At 40.0% G+C, this 20,744-nt stretch overlaps 1 protein-coding gene across 1 annotated transcript in view; it reads right to left on the reverse strand.

The window, feature by feature from the left end:
- Bmpr2 (bone morphogenetic protein receptor type 2) overlaps positions 1–20,744 on the reverse strand; it is a 117,683-nt gene that overhangs the window by 32,277 nt on the left and 64,662 nt on the right. Inside the window, exons 4-7 of the mRNA XM_028860384.2 lie at positions 7,350–7,460; positions 6,229–6,320; positions 3,684–3,914; positions 1,538–1,652 (exon numbers count right to left, since the gene is read on the reverse strand). Coding sequence (XP_028716217.1) covers positions 1,538–1,652; positions 3,684–3,914; positions 6,229–6,320; positions 7,350–7,460 — 549 coding nt within the window. The remainder of the gene's footprint in view (positions 1–1,537; positions 1,653–3,683; positions 3,915–6,228; positions 6,321–7,349; positions 7,461–20,744) is intronic.

Here is a 20,744-nt window from a genome sequence, read left to right on the forward strand (position 1 = left end):
CCACACTAATTTAGGGGTGCCTGTGATCTGAGTATATATATATTGAAACAAAGTGAGAAAGTGAATTATTTAAAAGAGGTGCTTTGAACAACTAGTAAAAGAATGCATGAAAGCTGAAGACTTAAGTTATAACAGGAAATATAATGCAGTTTCAAAATACTGGCCAAGACTGTCTTCCATTCCTATTTATAACAGAGCCCAACACTGCCTGAACATCAATTCACTCAACAAAAACAAAATACAACAACTATATTTTTGGTCTCCAGTGGGTAAGTGTGGATGAGTTCTAAGAAACAAAACGTGTGTGAGAGGAACGTCTGGAGGGGGAAAGGGACAACTCCTTTCTCCTCTTTTTCCCCTTGCCACCTAGAATACAGCACAGTGGACAAGGAAATAACTATGAAAATGAAAGCCACATGCAAACGATGACAGAGAAAAAACACAGGAGCTTTGCGTCCAACATCACGCTGCCAAGCCAGTCCTCGACACTCTCGCTTGAGGTTCCGGTTTTGTCTGTGGCTGGGGACGGAACGCAAGGCCTCACGCACACCAGTCAAGTGCTCTGGGCTCCCCCACGGGCCTGTAATCTCAGCCTTCTCTTTGGTTGTTCCGTCTTCCTCCTCTTCCTTTTATGAGACAGGGCTCACTATGTAGTCAAGAGCAGCTTAGAGCCACTAGGTACCCAGGTCGGCCTTCAACTCACAATCCTCCTGTTCCAACCTCCTAAGTACGAGGATTATAATTAGTATATGCCATCTTAATAGGCCTCTCTTTAGATTTTTTTCAAAAAAAAAAACGGGATCTCACTATATGACCCTGGTTGGCCTGGATCTTGTTATGGAGACTTAGGCTAGCCTCAAACTCAGATCTACCAGCCTTGGTCTCATGACTATTGGGATTAAAGGCATGAGTCACCACACCTGGCTCTCTTGAGATTCTTCTATGTATATGAGAAAGAAAAAAATTTTCTTTATCAATAGAGCCACTATTATCTCTTCCCTCCCCTGGCTCTAGATAGCAGAATATTAATTTATAAAAAAATATGTTTGAGTATTACAACTTAAGGAATAAAAATCCATGTAATATTAAAACTAATACACTGTAATTTATTCACATAAACAAAATAAACACAAGGAAAATATAGCCTAGTTAAGAGTATTAACCTGAGTTGGGTATAGTGGCGCACTTGGGAGGCAGAGGTGGATCTCTGTGAGTTCGAAGTCAGCCTAGTCTACAAAGTGAGTTCTGAGACAGCCAGGGCTATTACACAGAGAAACCCTGTCTCGAAAAACTTAAAGAGTATTAACCTAAGGTTCACAAATAGACTTCAAGAGGTTTGAAAAATCTCTAGGATTTTCCTTGTCCGGTCTTACGATATTAGGGGTCTAATTTAGGGCCTTACGCATGCTAAGGAAGCATTCTATCACCGAGATACACTCCACCTCTACATAACTGAATATAGCTGGTTAATATTCAAATTTTTAGAAGAATAATTTATGGGTCTTCTAAAATATGATTATAATTTCATTTATCTTACCTCCTCGTGGTAGTTCTGTGTGAAGATAAGCTAATCCTCTTGTCACAGAATGAGCCAGACGGCAAGAGCTTACCCAGTCACTTGTATGGAGACTCAAATATTTGCACAGAGATCCCTATATATAAAAAAAAAAGTATACCAAAAAAATGAAATGTATGCACTTCACAAGAAGAGGTAAGTTAGGCAACCTTATGAAGGATTTGCATAGGCTAGGATTCCACGAAGAGCAAATGGTAATGATACGGTATTTCTGGAAAGAAAAGAGGAGAGGGTGTGCTGGCTAGTGTTCCGTAAACTCTGACACAAGCTATGTCCTCTGGGAAGAGCGAACTTAACTAAGAAAATGCCTCCATATAATCAGGCTGCAGGCAGTCTATAGGGCATTTTCTTAATTAGTGATTAATGAGAGAGGACCCAGCCCACTGTGGGTGCGTCACCTCTGGGCTGGTGGTCTTGAGGTTTTATAAAAAAGCAGGATGACCACAAGACAAATAAATGAACAAGCCAACTACAATGGCCCACACCTGTAATCCCAGCACTTGGGAGGCAGAGGCAGGTGGATCTCTGTGAATTTAATGCCAGCCTGGTCTACAGAGTTGGTTCCAGGACAGCAGGGCTACATAGTAAGAACCTGTCTGGAAACATTAATAACAACAAAGGAGGATGAGCAAGCCAGCCTCCATGGCCTCTGCATCAGCTCCTGCCTCCAGGTTCCTGCCCTGTTTGAGTTCCTGTCCTGACTTCCTTTGATGATGAACAGTGATGTGGAAATGTAAGCCAAATAAACCCTTTCCTCCCCAACTTGATTTTGGTCATGGTGTCTCATCACAGCAATATTAGTCCTAACTAGGACAGGGGAAAGGAGGAACTTAAATATCATTTTTTTTAGGTTTCAAATATTAAAATTAAAGACAGTTATTCCTTTTAAACATTTCTTTGGACTATCAGATTAACTTGGGAAAAAATTTTTAAACCAAAATTTTACAAACAATATTGTCATGGTTTGTAAGTAGAACACATATATCTCTTGTAAATCTACACAGTCAGTCCTCTATAACTGCAGGCTTCACATCCTAGGGTTCAATTAACTATATAAAAAATATTTAGGAATGGGGATATGGCTTGGTGGAAAAGTACTTGCTTAATATACCTACACCCTGGTTTTATCTCCAATAGAGTCAAGAAAACAAATAATAACCCAAAGAACCTTTGCATCTGTACATAGTTACTTTCTCTTGTCATTGTATGACAACTATTAACATGGCATTCACACTATATAATCAAGAAATGATATGAAAGAGTTATATTCAAATGCTACACTACATGGCATTTTATATGAGACTTGAACAGCTGTCAATTTTGGTGTGTGTGTGTGTGTGTGTGTGTGTGTTGTGTTTGGAAGTTATCCTAGAAGCAACTGCCTGAGGATACTAGGGATGACTGTATGTATGTAGCTGTTCATCTTAAAGTATTCAACCACAAATTGCAATGAGCTTCTGATGAGGCAAGAAACTTACGCCAGAGTGAATGTCAATCAAAGCACTGCTAGATCTGACGAAAAAGGTCTGGCCAAAGAAGCAGAAAGTTCAAGAGAAGGGAAGAGGGACGGGAAAGGAAGGGAGGGCACAGGGAGGAATAGGAAGAGTGAGGAAAAGAAGGGAAAGTGAGAAAAGAGAGATGAATAAAGAGAATTATTAGTGTTTTGCTGTTGTTTAAGATAGGGTCTTAGAGCCGGGTGGTGGTGGCGCACGCCTTTAATCCCAGCACTCGGGAGGCAGAGCCAGGCGGATCTCTGTGAGTTCGAGGCCAGCCTGGGCGACCAAGTGAGCTCCAGGAAAGGCGCAAAGCTACGCAGAGAAACCCTGTCTCGAAAAGCAAAAAAAAAAAAAAAAAAAAAAATAGGGTCTTAGAATAACAGCCCAGGCTGGTCTTAATTCGCAATCCTCCTGCCTTAGCCTTCTTTCTGGGTGCCAGGATTACAGGCATGTGCCATGATACCTGGCTGAGTGATGTATTTAATTCAAATTCTGGCGTGAGATCCTTATTTCATTGCAGAACACTAATAACAAGTTTATAAACAAGCGACGTTTATAAAAATCTGGTGGAAAGTACAATAAATGACAGCATCTCTTTATGAAGAACTTACGTTGGGATAGTACTCCATCACAAGCAAATACTCCATGCGGCCATCTGCAGTGAGTCTCTCATCTCCAACTATAAAGCGGGCAATGTTGTCATGCTCCATCAAAGGCACTCTGTAAATGTTCTTTTCATTTATAAAATTCTGACGGTTTGCAAAAGAAAATACTTTCACAGCAACTGGACGCTCATCCAAGGAACCTTTATATACTGCTCCGTAGCGACCCCGTCCAATTAGCTGTAAGTTTGTTTTTAAAAAGGCAAGTTATTAATTCACATTAAAACTGAACAATTAAATTGTAAAACACAAACAAACAAACTATAACTCCCACTATATGCAGCGGCACACTTCTGGTTTCAGTTCATTCCACTACCGAGAAGCAACTGACGTCCGCATATGGTATGACCGAGGAAGCTCCTACCTGACTATCTTCCAATAGATCAGAGCTAAACACTCTGGACAGAATGAAAAGAAAAACCTAAATACACTGAAAAAGAAGCAAAAGCAATTAACAGTCTAAAAGGCATCAAGGCACAGAGAAAAGGAATGCATGCGGTGAGTTATCCGTTTCTATGGTTTTAGCTTGAAGGCAGACTAAAATCAGCTCTGAGTAGTGGAACTAAAAATGGTAGAAGAGGGTCTTTCGAACCAGAGGATGTAACCTGCAGCAACGACAGCTTCTACAGAGTGCGGGAAGAGCCTCCAAAGCAGAAAGCCGGGACAGGGGACTCAGCGAACACAGGGCAGATAGACTCTGGCTAAACAGAGAACTGAACTGAGATGTGAGCTTCTGCTCAAGCAACATGCTTGTAACAAGTGTCCAACCAAGTGGATTGCTTACAAATACAAGTAACAAAAATCAACACACAGGGCTGGAGAGATAGATACTCCGTGGTTGACAGCACACACTAATCTTCCAGAAGACCTAGGTTCGGTTCCCAGCACCCACCTCAAGTGGCTCACAGCTGCCTATAATTCCAGTTCCAGGAGACTCAACACCCCTCTCTAGCGCCCACAGGCACTGGACTGACATGCGCGTACACACATAAAATTAAAATGAAAATAAATTAAAAAACCCCAGTAAACACTAGAAATTATTAAGAGTCTGGGAGCTCCACAGTATTATTGATACACAGTATCTAGGAGAGAATAAAAATCTACTCAGTGCACAAAAAATAGCAAAACATGCGGTGGTGGCGCATGCCTTTAATCCCAGCACTCGGGAGGCAGAGGCAGGCGGATCTCTGTGAGTTCGAGGCCAGCCTGGGCTACCAAGTGAGTCTCAGGAAAGGCGCAAAGCTACACAGAGAAACCCTGTCTCGAAAAACAAAAAAAAAAAAAAAAAATAGCAAAACAAAATGTAAATGGTTCTCTTTATTTGGGGCTTCTGGGGAATTTTCATTAAAATAGGTTGGGGAATCTATTGTCATTTCTTTATACACATTTATTGTATTTTATACACTATTTTATTCTTTTTTTTTTTTTTTTTTTGAGACAAGGTCTTACTATGTAGCCCTGGCTGTCCTGAGACACTCACTGTGGACCAGGCTGGCCTCGAACTCATGGAGCTCTGCCTGCCTCTGCCTCTAAGGAAGTGGAATTAAAGGCCTGGGCCACCACGCCTAACCTTGTTTGTATTCTTCCTTCGAGGCAAAGTTCACCATACAAAACAAACACAGCCGTCCGAGAGACGTGGTAGCAAACATAGTTATGCACATGCCTTTAGTGCCAACACTCAGAAGGAAGAGGCAGGCCGGCCTCAACCTCTGTAGTAAGTTTGACGGGCCACCCTGGTCTATACTGCAAGTTCCCGGACAGCCAGAGCTACAGAGACCCTGTCTCAAATATAAAAAAAAATAATTTTTAAAGATTTATTTATTTATTATGTATACAGTGATTTGTCTGCATGCATGCCTGCAGGCCAGAAGAGGGCGCCAGAATTCATTATGGTCGTGAGCCACCATGTGGTTGCTGGGAATTGAACTCAGGTCCTCTGGAAGACCAGCCAGTGCTCTTAACAACTGAGCCATCGCTCCAGCCCCCAAAATAAAATTATATATATATATATATATGTTTTAGTTGGTACTTCTCTCAATGGTAAACTGCACACCATTTAGACCTTAGACCTTCTCCTCCACTTATTTTTCTCCCTTTGGTTTTATGAGACAGGGTTTTTCTGTGTAACAGTTCTAAGCTGTCCTGAACTCACTATGTAGCCCAGGCTGGCCTGGCACTCACAGAGATCCGCCTGCCTCTGCCTCCCAGTGCTGTGATTAAAGGCGTGGGCCACAGCCTGGCTGTCCCTCCACTTTACTTTTAAAACGGTCTCAATATGTTGCTCTGGCTGTCCTAGAACTTGCTACATAAACCAGGTTGGCCTGGGACCTGAGGAAATCCTCTTGCTTCTGTTTCCTGACTACTGGAATTACAGATGTGCACCACCAGGACCTGAAAGTCTTCTCACCAGCTCCTGAGACACTGCCAGAAGAGACAGTACTAGTTAGGAAAGCAGGGGGGAACCATGACAGCCAACTGTCTAACCACAACCCACCTCCAGCAGCTTCAGATTGTCCAAGTCCAGAGAAGGCTCCGACGCGGCTGCTTCCATCATGTTCATACTGTGAAGACCTTGTTTTCGGTCTCCTAGAAGAGCAAGATGGAAATGTCACCTTTAACATTGTAGTTAAGAAGAGCTGCAGCAGGGGTCGAGACAACTCACTAACAATGAACTGCAAGAGGGCAGAATTGTGTGAAATAATTCCATGAGGACTCAGTACTAAAAGTGTAAAACCCTAATACTGGATTTTCAAGAAAATTTTAATAGAATTATTCAAATGAATGAAGTGCTGATTTTCTAGACAACTCATCATATATCTAAAATTGATTAGAACTGACCCGATACCAGATGAGAAATTACTGGCTTTTTCCTTAAAAAGTTTTTAAGTTGTTATATCATAGAGATGCTGCTAAAGTGCTTATATCTATGGTAGCTGTGTTTTGATTAATAAAAGAATTCAGTGGTATAAAAGGAGTAGTGAGTGGGGATTTAGATTTAGGTCACATTGCCTGTAAGTTGGGTGACAGACATTTTGGGTAACTTCTTGTTGGGGCTGAAGAGATGGCTCAGCTGTTAGGAGAGCTTGCTGCTCTTTCAAAAGAGCTGAGTTCAGTTCCACTACTCACACTGGGTGGCTCACAACTGGAGTTCAATCCGTAACTCCAGCTCTAAGAGGTGCAATGCTATCTTCTGGCCCCTTCAAGGAGCACACACTTCACGACATACAGACACACACACAGAAATGAAAGTGATATTTCACAAACTTCTTGTAAACCCGGGGGACTGTTTGTTGAAGCTATGGTACAGGGTTGTGTGGTTTGTAGAAACATTTTCCACCGAGATTTTTAAAAAGGAAACAGAGGGGTGACAAGATGGTTCATCTGGCAAAGGTGCTGGCCACCAAGCCTGACGACCTGAGTTTGGTCCCTAGAATCCACATGGTTGAAGGAGAGAACCACCCCTGCAAGTTCCTTGATCTCCATACATGGACGATTCCCCCACACTCATTCTACAATAAGTAAGGAAACAAATCAATGTAAAAGAAATTTTTAAAGAAAATAAATTCTGATTAAATGACATGTTTGCTAAATGAGACAAAAAGAATTTTCCTTTACCTGTCAACATTCTGTATCCAAAACATAAGGCGACTATCAAAACAGCTAATACAGAGACTGATGCCAAAGCAATGATTATTGTCTCATCTCGATTAAATGAATGAGGTGGACCTAAAAGAAAACAGAAAAGTATCTTATTAATACTAACAAAATACTCTTTAGAAAGACTACATTGCTATATAATCAAATCAGTAATAGTTTTGCATGAAAAGAAATTAGGGGAAAAATCAATTTGCGATAGTTATAAATGACATGTTTTTATCACATAGAGATCATCTTATCTAAACTTAAAATACTTGTCAGGTATGGTCCTAGTTACTAAAATATCGACTAGGCAAATGGAAGGATGGCTCACCGATGAAGAGTATACACTGTTCTTTCAGAGTCCTAGCATCAACATCATGCAGTTCCCAACCACCTGTCCACCTGTACCTCCAGCTCTGTATGATCCGACACCTTCTCTGGCTTCTCAGGGTATCTGCATTCATACACACACACACACATCCTGGCCCCAACATTCACACCTAATTAAATATATATAAAATATCAACCATGTCACAGAACAAGACAGTGTATTTAAGCACACAGAACCAGAACTTTGGATTATATTACTTTTTTTTTTTTTTTTTTTTTTTTTTAAGGAAGGGGATCTTTCCATGTAGTCGTGGTGGATTGAATGAGAATGGCCCTCATAGGCTCACACATTTGAATACTTGGCCCCAGTTGAAGGAACTGTTTGGGAAGGATTAGGAGGTGTGGCCTTGTTAGAGGACATGTGTCCCTGGGAGCAGGCTTTGAGGAGCTTTCCTATCTCAAGAACAGAAAAACAACTAAGGCAGTAGCTGAGGCTGACCTTGAACTCATGGCAATCTTCCTCCTCTGCCTCCTAAATGCTGGGACTACAGGTGCACACCACTGAGCCCAGCTTCATATTTTGCTTTAAAATGTGACTTTAAATCATGTCTCAGTAGGCTTCAACAGGTTGCTTGACTTTTGTGTGCCTTGTTTCTTCAATGTTAAAAAGCACCTTGTAGCTCACCTGTCAGTTATGAAGCTTGATGGGAGTCTAAGTGCTTAGTAAAGTATAAAGTTCTATGCAACCAACAGGAATTAAGATCATTAGTGTAGAGATCATTATTTTAATGAAAAGGATATTCCTTTGTGGGCAGCTAAACCTCAACTGAGCCTGAAGCTCGGTCCCTCCACTTACTAACCTGACCTCGAGAAAAATCCCTCCTACAGGAACCCACATTTACCTACTTGCAGAATGGGAACACACATAACTAAATTACGAGGCCATTATGACCATGTAAACATTTATGTGATGTTTCCATATTACGGGTCAGCTCTTACTACAGCAAACACCCCTTGGAATGGTGTCCACAAACTAGAAGACACCTAGAAGGACTAGAGGAACCAGGAAGCAGCGCCTCTGGAGAACAGAAACAGACAAAGAGAAAACTGGAGGATGTATTTGTCGGCATGTCTTAAATAGCTATAAAGAATAACTAGATCCAAGTAGTATATATTCAAGACAGCAGTCTTTACAGAGTACAAAACAACTGCTTAAAAAAAAGCAGTCGAATGTAGAGTGAGATTTCCTACGAAATATTTGTTTGTTGTTTTGCTGCAGGTTTCACATGTAGTGTTTGACCCGTGGCAAGGCTTCAATTATTCATACTTAATCATTCTTTACATTCAATAAAAATAAAATACACTATAGTTTAAACTTTTAAACTTAACATTCTTGCCGGGCAGTGGTGGCGCACACCTTTAATCCCAACATTCAGGAGGCAGAGGCAGGGGGATCTCTGTGAGTTCGAGGTCAGCCTGGTCTACAGAGTGAGATCCAGGACAGGCTCCAAAGCCACACAGAGAAACCCTGTCTCAAAAAACCAAAAAACAAACAAACAAAAAACCCAAACAAACAAGCAAACAAAAAAAACCTTACCATTCTTGTTTATTCTTGTTTGCTTGTTTCTTTCTTGGTTTTGTTTGTTTGTTTGTTTGTTTGTTTCGTTTGTTTGTTTTGAGAGGGAGGGTCTCACTGTGTCAAACACACTTGGAAACCTGTCTGGCTTTGAACTCACAGAGACCCCCTGTCCGAGCCTCATCCATGCAGGGATTAAAAGCATGCACCACCCTGACTGGCAAATTTGTCATTCTTTATAGTCAATTAAAATCAAGCAAACCATCTATGAAAATTTTCTTACTTGTGTTCAGACTAGAACTTTCTACAGCAAATAAGAAATCTCAGGGTTAGGGTTTCTCCAATGAACTTAGCTCAGAGATTTGTATTTCTGTGGAAGAATATGTTGATGCAGTAAAATACTCTTAAGTTATAAGACAATTACTAGATACCAGGAGGCTTTAACATACTGATAACTGTAGCTAACCACACTTTCAACACATAGTAACTCATAGAAGGAAAGAGTGTATATAGAAACTCATATTTGGATAGGGGTCTAACTCAGTGCTAGAGTGTTTGCCTAGAATGTGTAAGGCTCTGGATTTGCTTTCCAGTACCACAGAAAAAGAAAAAAGGCAACCAACAAAACCCTGTCCCGCTCCAAACAACTAAACCTCACCTCAACTTACTACACTAAGTTTACAAGCATGACTATAATTCTTTTTGAAGATTAAACAGGAAGAATAAAATTAAAAGTATAGAGAATCTAAAACTTACACACTGCTGATGGGAATACAAAATGGTATAGATGTAGTAAGCAATTTAGTAGGTTCTCAAAAGGTTAGCAGAATGTTCATAAAATTCAGTAGTTTATTCCCAGAAATATACACAGGGAACTGGAAAAATAGGCATTCAGACAATAACTTCTACAGAAACATCAACAGCATCACTAGGTACCACAGTGAAGCTATAAGCAGAAATGCAAATGTTCACACACTTGTGAATATAAACAAAATAATAATTGTTTGTGAATAAACAAAATGTGGGATACCTAAAAAATGATATATTAAAGGTCAGATATTGTATGATTCCAATCATATGAAATATCCAGAACAGGCAAATCCATAGAAACAAACAGCAGGTTAGAAGTTGTTAGGCACAGGAAAGGGGGAAAGGAAGCTACTTCTTACTAGACAGAGGATTTCCCTAGTGGGGTGATGAAAATGTTTTGGAACTACACAGAAATAATAGTTGTACAATATTGTAAAGTATTGAAAAGTACATGTTTAACCTAGTTCTTCCTGTTACAAAACTCTACCCCAATTAAAAAAAAAAAAATACTCATTTAAGAATTTGTTAAATTTGCCGGGCGGTGGTGGCATACACCTTTAATCCTAGCATTTGGGAGGCAGAGGCAGGCAGATCTTTGTGAGGTTGAGGCCAGCCTGGTTTAGGGAGCGAGATCCAGGAAAGGTGCAAGGCTACACAGAGAAATCCTGTCTCAAAAAACCAAAAAAAAAAAAAAAAAAAAAAAAAAAAGTGCCTATAGATTATCTTCTCTTATTAAGACTATCAAACATGGAGCTGGAGAGATGGCTCAGAGGTTAAGAGCACTGGCTCCTCTTCCAGAGGTCCTGAGTTCAATTCCTAGCAACCACATGGTGGCTCCCAACCACCTATAATGAGATCTGGTGCCATCCTCTGGTGTGCAGGCTTACATGCAAACAAAATTGTATACAGAATAAATTAATAAATCTTAAAAAAAAAAAAAGGTTTATCAAACACTAGGCTGGTAAGATGGCTCAGTGGGTAAGAGTGAGTGCCATCAAGCTTGATGACCTGAGTTTGGTCCCCAGGACCCAAATGGTGGAAGGAGAGATCCAATTCCCCAAATATGTCTTCTGATCTCTACATATGTACCAAGGCACAGTACCCCCTTCCATACACACACACACACACACACACACACACACACACACACACACACACACACACACACACACTAATACAGTACACCTCCCTGTCCATGGAGATAGAACATTACAGGAGGCTTAGTGGATGCCGCTGATAGCACTGAACCCTACAGAATTGCTTCTCCTAATTTGTGGGTTCCAGATTTGTACATACAACTAAATGTGAACTAAAAATATTTGGGAGAAATATAGAAAATTTCAAAAAACCGAACTTCAGTTTGCCACACACTAACTACTACCATGAATCCACATGAAGGAAGTGATGTTTAAGATGACCAGCTGCGGCTCCTGCCATTCCGCAGGCCCTCAGTCTCTCCCCAGGTCTCATTTGTATAGTCCACAGATCTATGACATTTTGTTCGTATTGCACCTGTGAAGAGTTTTTTGTCTTTCTAAACAATATAACAATGAGAACTACTTACACAGCATTCACATTGTATTAGTTATCATTAAAAGTAATCTAAGGATGATTTTTAAAAATAGAGAAATTTAAAGTATTTGGGAAGGTATGTATGACTGCATGTAAATGTTTCACAATTTCATAGTTAACACAGTCATGCTTCAGGGCATCCGCTAGGTGCTAAAGAATGCATAGATTTTCCCTTATATCGCTGATAACTCACATGCCATAACACTTACTCTCTTAGGGCACACAGTCCAGTGGTTTTTTAGTTGGTTTCCACAGTCATGCAATTGTCACCAGTACCCAAGTTTAGAACATTTTCATTCCACCAAAAGAAGTCCTGCACTCTTTTAACAGCCAGTCCTTCCCTCGGTCCCTTGTAACTGAAAATTTAATGTTTCTGTCCATTTGCCTATTCTAAATATTTCATATTAATATAATTATACAAAGCATTTTTTATGACGGACTTGTCATGGAGCATAAATTTTCATACCTATTATAGCATATACCAGTCCTTCATCCTCTTTTTAAAAAATTTGTGTAAACTCTATTACAAAAACAAACTTTGCAAATAAACATCATACATTAAAATTTAAAAAAAATTTATAATTAGGCATAGCAAAAGGTGGACAATAAATAATAACAAAATAACTTACAAAGACAGAGAGTGAGACAACTGTCAGCATCTCTCTGATTCGTTTACTAAATAAAGTGATGGGTGAACACAGGCACTCGTGACAGACACACCAGTCTGACAACGGAAGCAGCTACTAAGCGACTACAGTGAAAGTCTTAGTCACTGTTCTGTGCAGACACTATGACCAAGCAACTCTTAGAAAAGAACGCATTTAACTGGAGCTTGGTTACAGTTTTAGATCAGTCTGTGATCATTATGGTGGAAGGCAGACAGACATAGTGCTGGAGCGGTAACTGAGAACTTTATATCCTGATCCACAGGCAGCAGGCAGAGAGAGAGAGAGACGGGGCCAAGTGTGGGCTTTTGAAACCTCAAAGCCTCCTCCTACATGGCCACACCCCCAACCCTTTCCACTCACCAGGGATCAAGCATTCAAATATATGAGCTTGTGGAAGCCATTCTCTTTGAAACCACCACAGAATACATGCCACATGAATACACTGGAAAAATAGCCATTTCACATCTCATTTGGAATGGTGGGTTTTTGCTTTTTGTTTTTTTTTTTTTTTTTTTTTTTTTTTTTTGTTTTTTTTAATTTTTCGAGACAGGGTTTCTCTGTGTAGTTTTGGAGCCTGTCCTGGATCTCACTCTATAGACCAGGCTGGCCTCAAACTCACAGAGATCCATCTGGCTCTGCCTCCCGAGTGCTGGGATTAAAGGCGTGCCCCACTTGTGGAATGGTGTTTTACTTAATAACATTATTCTGAACTGTGCACAACTAAAAACTTATGAATTATTCATTTCTAGATTTTTATCACTTAACATTTTTGAGCTAAGGTTAGCCATAAACAACTGATACCTCAGAAAGTGAAATCGTGGGTAAAGTGGTCTTTAATGCCAGCATGGTCTCCAGAGCTAGTTCTAGAACAGCCAGGGCTACATAGAGAAAGCATGTCATGAAAACCAAAGCCAAAACCAAAACATCTCAGCTGGACATGATGATATATACCACCTTGCAGTTGGGAGGTGGAAGCAAAATAGTCAAGAGTTCAAGACCATGCTCATCAATATAGGAAGTTTGAGGTCAGCCTGGGCTACAGAATGAGACTTTTTCTCAGAAAAAACAAAACAAAAATAAATAAAACCAAATTTTAAGAAAAAAAAATCTAGGTTATTCTCAAATTAGAAAGAGAAGGCATATAATATTTTGTTTTAAATATCAATAAATAGGGGCTAGAAACGTGGTTTAATGGTTAAAAATCACTTGCTGCTCTTACAGAGGGTCCAAGTTTAGTTACCAGCACCCACATGGCTCACAGCTATAACTTCAGTTCTGGGGGATCCGATGGCCTCTTCTGGATTCTGAGGGCACCAGGCATGCATGTGGCACACACACATACATGCAGGCAAAACATTCCTACACATAATAAATGAGTATCATCAAATAATGCTCATTTTATTTTGTTATAGTCAAAACAAAAGAAAGGCAGAAGATTAAAGACAGGACAAAAAGAAGAAACGCCAAGGTAGCAAGAAGAGTGACATTTAAGACAGAGACGACGAGGGGAGAAAGGAACAGCAAAGGACCGAGGACCATGGTGAACACTGGCTTGAAATACTTTCTTCAGGTCAGGTCTGGCATTCTATTACATAACAGGTATCAAAGAAACTATGAATTTTCTTGCTACAGGCCGCAGGAATATATCATAAGAACTCAGCTGGTTATGGCAAAGTCACTACCTGGGGGAATCAGGGAATTCCTCCAGAGGAAGCCAAATCCAAGGAGTTTTTGGTGTTACTTGGCTTGTTTTATATATATATATATATCAGCTGTCTTCTGTTATGAAAATCATGTGTGCCTTCATAGTTTTCCCAACTGACTTTTCCCTAAGAAGGACTAACAGTGTAGACTGATCCCTCTCTGGACATACACATTCCAGGTATTTGGAGAACAGCCTCAGGAAAGGCTTCCTTCCCCCAGCTCATCTGTTTCTCCCTTTCAGCACTGAAATCAGATATCTCCCTTAGCTACTTTCAAGGACTAACAGTAATAACAGTCCACATGCAAGTCTCCAGATTTAAGGGAAATTCCACAAGGAGACACCACCCAGGTCAGATGGGTGTTAAGTAACAGCTTTACACAATTTAGCTCGGACCCTCCTTTCTTACAGCCTTACTAACTTTATAGACCTCTAACTCCTTACCTAACCACTTCTAGGAATATTTAGATAACCTTCTGAGCTGACAGCTATGCTCAGCCAGAATCCTCAGTTCAAGCCTCCCTGTAATTATCGTCATTAGCAGCATCCGGCCAGGTCCATCCCCAGATGGAGGAAAGTACCTTATCAGACATACCTCTGTACTCGCTAAGAACAGACTTAAGCATCCGGGCTACCTGTTTGAGAAGGCCTGGCGGATATGCCGATTAAACTTAATTTCCTCCTTTTCCAAACCTTACCTCTAGTTCCAGATCTCACTTTAACTATCACCAGAGGCATCTAGCTGTACACAGGTTGCCTAGAGACAGAGCACACTTTCCCCCACCCTGCAGAAAAACAGCAGATAGCTTGGACAGATCTGAGCCATAGGAAAAAAGAAGACAGTTTTATTTTCTCCCATTGACCTAGCAATGTACAGATTCTTAAAATTTTTCTACCAATCACATTTAAGACTATAGTTGAGCACATAAGATCCCTCTTCTTAGATAATTGCCCAAATTTAGCCTTTAGTTAATTCATTTCCCCATTGGTCACTCCCCTTTGGGGTTGCAAGTGATAATTAACAGTTATTGCCCCCTCTATGTGATTCTTATCACCCCTCCGTTTGACCCTGGAAGCCTGGCTTTGCACTGCCAAGGGATTACTGCCTGTAAGTGTATATATACCGGGACTCCCAGGGCACGGGGGTGGGGGTGGGGGGTATGGAGAAGAAGATTTGAAAGAATAAATAACTGTACTAAAAGCTCCATGTGCTGAGATTCTATTTCCCAAAAATAGTCACAGTTTCTCTCCTGAGCCCCTGGGACGTATAATATTAAGGCTGGTCCCTCTAAAATTATACAAGATTTTCTGAAATTTAAATTAGGAATCTTTAGTCTTCCCTTTGTAGTTATTTTTAATATTATATTATTATTATTGTTGTTGTTGTTACTATAATAATAATATTATGATTGTCTCACTATGTACCCCTGGCTTTTCTGGAACTCACTATGTAGACCAGGCTAGTCTCAGACTCACAGAGATCTACCTGCCTCTCTCTACCTTGGGTGCTGGGATTAAGGTGTGTACCACCACACCTGGCAGATTTAATTTGTTAGAGCAGTTTTAGGTTTCTAGAAAAGTTACCCAGAAGCTCTAAGTTTCCACATACCTACTCTTTACCTCCTCTGTAACTTTCTCCTGCTAGATCTCCCATGAGTGTGAGCCAGGGACTAAACTGTCCCTTCCCCAATACTCATACCCCAGTGTAGTGGGGTTCAGAGAGGCTCTGTGGTAGAACTTTCATGATGGATTAGTGCTTCAGAAGAAGAATTATTAGACAGGAGGTAGTGGTGGATACCATTAACCCCAGGACTTAGGACTTGGAAGCAACAGGATCAGGGGTTCAAGGCCAATCCTGCCTCGAGTTTGAGGCCAACTGGGGCTACACCAGACCCTGCCTCAAAGCATATTTAGAAAGAAAAAGAGGTTTCAATTTCCTTTTTACGTCCAGTGTTTTACGATGCTAAATAAACACTCTATCACTGAGCTACAACCCAGCATGACTTTTTCATAATTCATCTAGTTCTAAATTGTAGAGGTTATTTTTTCTCTACTTCATAATGTCTTTTGAATTATACAAAATTTAACCTCAAAGTACAATCTGTTTTCTTCTTTTGTTGCCTGTTATTTTGGTGTCATATCTAGAACTGCTTACACAGGTACATTCAGTCACAAAGATTAATCCCACTCACACATCACACATGCAGACATGTGGAAAAACGCACTATGACGAGGCTGGGGAAACAGCTAAGCAGGAGAGTACGGGGTGAACATGCATGCCTAGCAAAACAGGAAGTATTTTATTCTCAAAGCACACTGACATCTCCAGGGACTGAGAATAGTTCAGTACAGCACTTGTCTAACACATGAGAGCTACTGCTCATTACTTAGGGGCTGGGAGGATTCCTTTCCTGTGGCTGGTGATTCTAAACACTTCGTAGTTTTCCCCACAGAATAAAAGGTATATAAATATACAACTTAAAATGGAAAAATAGGAGCATTAAATTCATTAACTCAAAATAGAGAGGGTGAAAAGGTGTTAAGGGACTTTTAAACATGTTAAATACCATACTAATGGTTAAATGTCTCAAATTAGGAACATTCCAGGTTATGTCATATGGTCTAAAACCTTGACATCACTGAAAAACTGCCAGGAAAAATACTTTAATATGTGTATCTGTGTGTGTGCAATAAAAGGAGCTTTTTACTGGAAAACTTCTCATTTTTAATTCTTTAAATAACTCTTTTTAAAAGATTTTTGTTTATTATTATGGGTATGTATGCATGTCTGTCTGTGGGGATGTGCATGTGAGTGTTGGATCCCTTAGGATTTGAAAATAGGTTGTTGTGCTACCTGATGTGGGAGCTGGGAACTAAACTTGAGTTCTCCACAAGAGTGGTATGAGCTTTTAAAAAAAAATTAATTAAAATATAATCAAACCCCCTCAGTGGGCTCTTAAGCATCTCTCTAGCCATTACAATAATTCCTTTTATGTAATATATGTTATACAGACCATACCTGAAACTTCTTACTCCTCAGCCCTATTAGACCCTCTTTTCCTCTTTAAGTTTCCTCGGGTAAATACTCAGCCAAACATAAACAATGCTGAGCATGCCTATGTGCAAAGCTGGGCTTTCACAAGCAAGTACTTCCTGAGTGCAGAACAGACAGGGACCCGCTGTCTGCCTCATTGGAGCCTGGGATGTTTCTGTTTACAGATCCTGGAGCCAGGCGGGGGCTCCTGCTGGAGGCGGGCTGTCTGCTTCCTCACTACACTCAGCTTTTGTGTGGGTCCGTGTCAAAGAAAGAACAACATTGTTCCATGTGCAGCAACCAGCAGGGAGAAGTTCAAATAAAACACACTAGTGGTTATGTCAGCGGCTTAATCTTTAACCACTCTGTGCAGAGAAGCAAGTTAGGGCTTAGATTTTTGTTTTCAAGGAATTTATTTTTCATAAAAGCAAAGGAATACAGTTTCAACATTAAAACAATTAATGTAAGAAGAGTTTAAATAATTTCTAAGATAATAATTAAGATTGCTAAAATACTTCTATACTATATCACATAGGTCAGTATTTAACAAATATTTTTATAAGGAAGAACAATGTTGACTTAGCTAATGTGCCTGGAATGGTACCTGTACAATGATCACAATCAGATTAATGTTCATGTTTATTATTTTTTTAAAAATTGAATAGGGGAAGACTTCACATTTCTTTTTACTATTCAATCAGTTTTTTAACACTGAATATTTAAGGCCAGTTTTAATTTAACTTGTCTGGTTAAACATTCTGACTAGCTCTTAGATTACACAAAACAAAAATGAGCTATGGCTTGCTAATTTTCAAGACACTATGTCCCACTTACAAAAAAACAGCAGAAGAATGAACACACACACACACAAGATAAAGTTAAAACAAAAAAAGGAAAGAAAGAAAAAGGTCATAAGAGAGTAGAAAAAACAAAAACAGAAAGACATCTAATATTTGATCTCTTTACCTTTTAGCTTCATTATTTGTAGTTTTTTTTTTTTTCTAAAAAAAAATATGTGTTTTATGGGGTTGGGGATTTAGCTCAGTGGTAGAGCGCTTGTCTGGCAAGCACAAGGCCCTAGGTTCGGTCCTCAGCTCTGGGGGAAAAAAAATGTGTTTTATGTACCAGCACGTATGCCTGACTGTTTTTAGAGTGTAGACATACTTACAAGTGCTAAGCTTTACACTTAAAAATGGTTGTTTGTGGGGCTGGAGAGATGGCTCAGCAGTTAGAGCTCACTTTTTTTTAGAAGAGAACTTACTTTTTAACTATTGATTATATTCATATAAATAAAAATAAAATTCAGTAGTACAAATTTAAATATTTATAAAGTACTGATAGTGTTAGCATTTCATAACATTGTAATTATCTAGTAAGTTAGATCCTGAAATGTTTTACACTCAAAATATTTCTTAAATTTATGTCTCTTAATTTTTGAATGAGCAATATACTGACATTGTCCGGGTATAAAAAGTACAGCAGAGGGAGTTTTAGAATGTGGTGGCTTCTTGGGCATGGCAATGTGATTTTTAAGGTGGTCAACTTTCTGCACCCATACATTAACTTTCTTGGTGGTCTGGTTCTATGACGAGGCTTTGGAAGAAACTCCTGAAAGCTCTAGCTAAGTGTTGTTTCTCCATCCTAGTGGTCTGCCAAGTGTGGTTCCTGGGATACCATCACCACTGCCTAGGAGGTTGTTAGAGACACAAGGCAGAAAGCTGACGGTGGAGGCAGCGGTCTGTCTTTACACTGCTCCTGAAGATGCTGAGGAGGTTAACGGTTGAGAATTGCTGGGGCCTGAGTGCGGTTTATCTCTTCCAAAATTCCTGTTAAAATTTAAACTCTACAACCAGACATGGTGCACATGTCTTTAATCCCAGCACTCGGGAGGCAGAGGCAGATAGATCTTTGTGAGTTTGAGGCCAGCCTGGGCTATGCAGAAAGCTCCAGGCTAGCCAGCACTACATAGTAAGTGAAACCCTGTCTTAAACAAACCCAAACAAAAAACAAAACAATTTATTCTCCATTATGAGATATCATTAAGAGCTAGGACCAGATACAATCTTTCAGAGTTTTAAGTCTCTGCTTTCATGAGTGGATAACTTCATAAAGTAATTAATGAATCGGTGGGGTTAATGAGACACCTCAGGAGTGGGTCTGCTACGTAAATCCAGCTCTTCCACAAGCTCTCTTGTCTCCTGCCCTGTGATGGCCTACTGAGCCTGAGGACTCTGCCAGCAAGAAGGCCACCACAGGGTGGTTCTCTCTGAACTTGGATCAAAGCTGAGTCACAACAAACCCTTACAAGTCAGCCACTCTATCTACCATGCTTTGGAGAATGGAAAGGAGAGTGAGGTGAGGCTCATTATTCTTGTCCTAGTAACTATTCTGTTCCTTACTAAATAATTTGCTGTCACCTTTGACACTGAGTAGATAGGTTAGGACTCTCTTCTCCTCAACTGAAACTTGATCAGTTCAGGAAAGTATAGAAAATTCAACTTAATTACAGTTGAGTGGTACATACCTTTAATCCCAGCAGCAGGAGGCAGAGACAGGAGGATCTGTGAGTTCAAGGCCAGCCTGGTCTACAGCGTGAGTTCCAAGATAGCCAGAGCTACATAGTGAGACCCTCTCTGGGGGGAATGGGGAGAGATGGCAAACAGGGACAACATGACTCTTTAGAACACATGGCTTTACAGCAATATTTTAACCTTTATGTTTAATTGTGATAGTCCAACAACCTAAAAGATTATCCTTTAAGTTCACTTTATTATAGTCTTGAAGTATAACAATCATTATTTATTACCAAAACAAAACCGGTCTATTGACTCTCCCAAGGAAATTATGATGCATGTATTCTTGCTGGTATTTGTTCTGAAGTATGAATCAAGGTTCATATAGACTTCTCAGTTTTTGTCTACAAATTCACTCCTTAGGGGTTGTCTTTAGCCATTAAGTTTCTAAAATAAGTCATTTTTAATATTAGAATTTCATTTGAAAATTATGCTAACAAGGCTACATACAAATAAATGTCAGATATGTTTGCTTGATGAACTATTATTTACAGAATATAATTAAAATAATTGGTTCTCACGACAAAATACTCTAGTTAGGCAAGGATCTCTCTCTTTTTTTTTGGTTTTTTCGAGACAGGGTTTCTCTGTGTAGCTTTGCGCCTTTCCCGGATCTCACTCTGTAGACCAGGCTCGCCTCACAGAGATCCGCCTGCCTCTGCCTCCTGAGTGCTGGGATTAAAGGCATGGGCCACCACCACCGCTCTCTTTTTTTTTCTTTAAAGATTTATTTTGACTTTCTAGTTATGTGTGTGTGCACATGCACCCCATTGGTGTACAGTTGTCCGAAAAGGCCAGAGGAGGACATCTGAAGAGTTGTTTACGGGGGTTGTGAACTGCCTGATGTTGGTGCTGGGAATCAAGCTCATCCTCTGGAAGAGTAGGAAGTACTCTTAAGCCGTTGAGCTATCTCTCCAGCTCAGGAATAGTTCTTATTTGTAAAAATATGGTAGGAAAACCAATCATGATAACTGTAATTTATAGAGTACACACACTCTCAAAAATTCTCAAACCATGGCATTATGATAATACGTTTAAGAGGTCTTTGTTTTTTATTCTCACTATGGAGCTCAGGCTAGCCTCGAACTTGCAATCCTTTGGCCTCA

This window comes from Peromyscus leucopus, chromosome 13 (assembly GCF_004664715.2).
Source record: "Peromyscus leucopus breed LL Stock chromosome 13, UCI_PerLeu_2.1, whole genome shotgun sequence".
Classification (NCBI taxonomy): Eukaryota; Metazoa; Chordata; class Mammalia; order Rodentia; family Cricetidae; genus Peromyscus; species Peromyscus leucopus.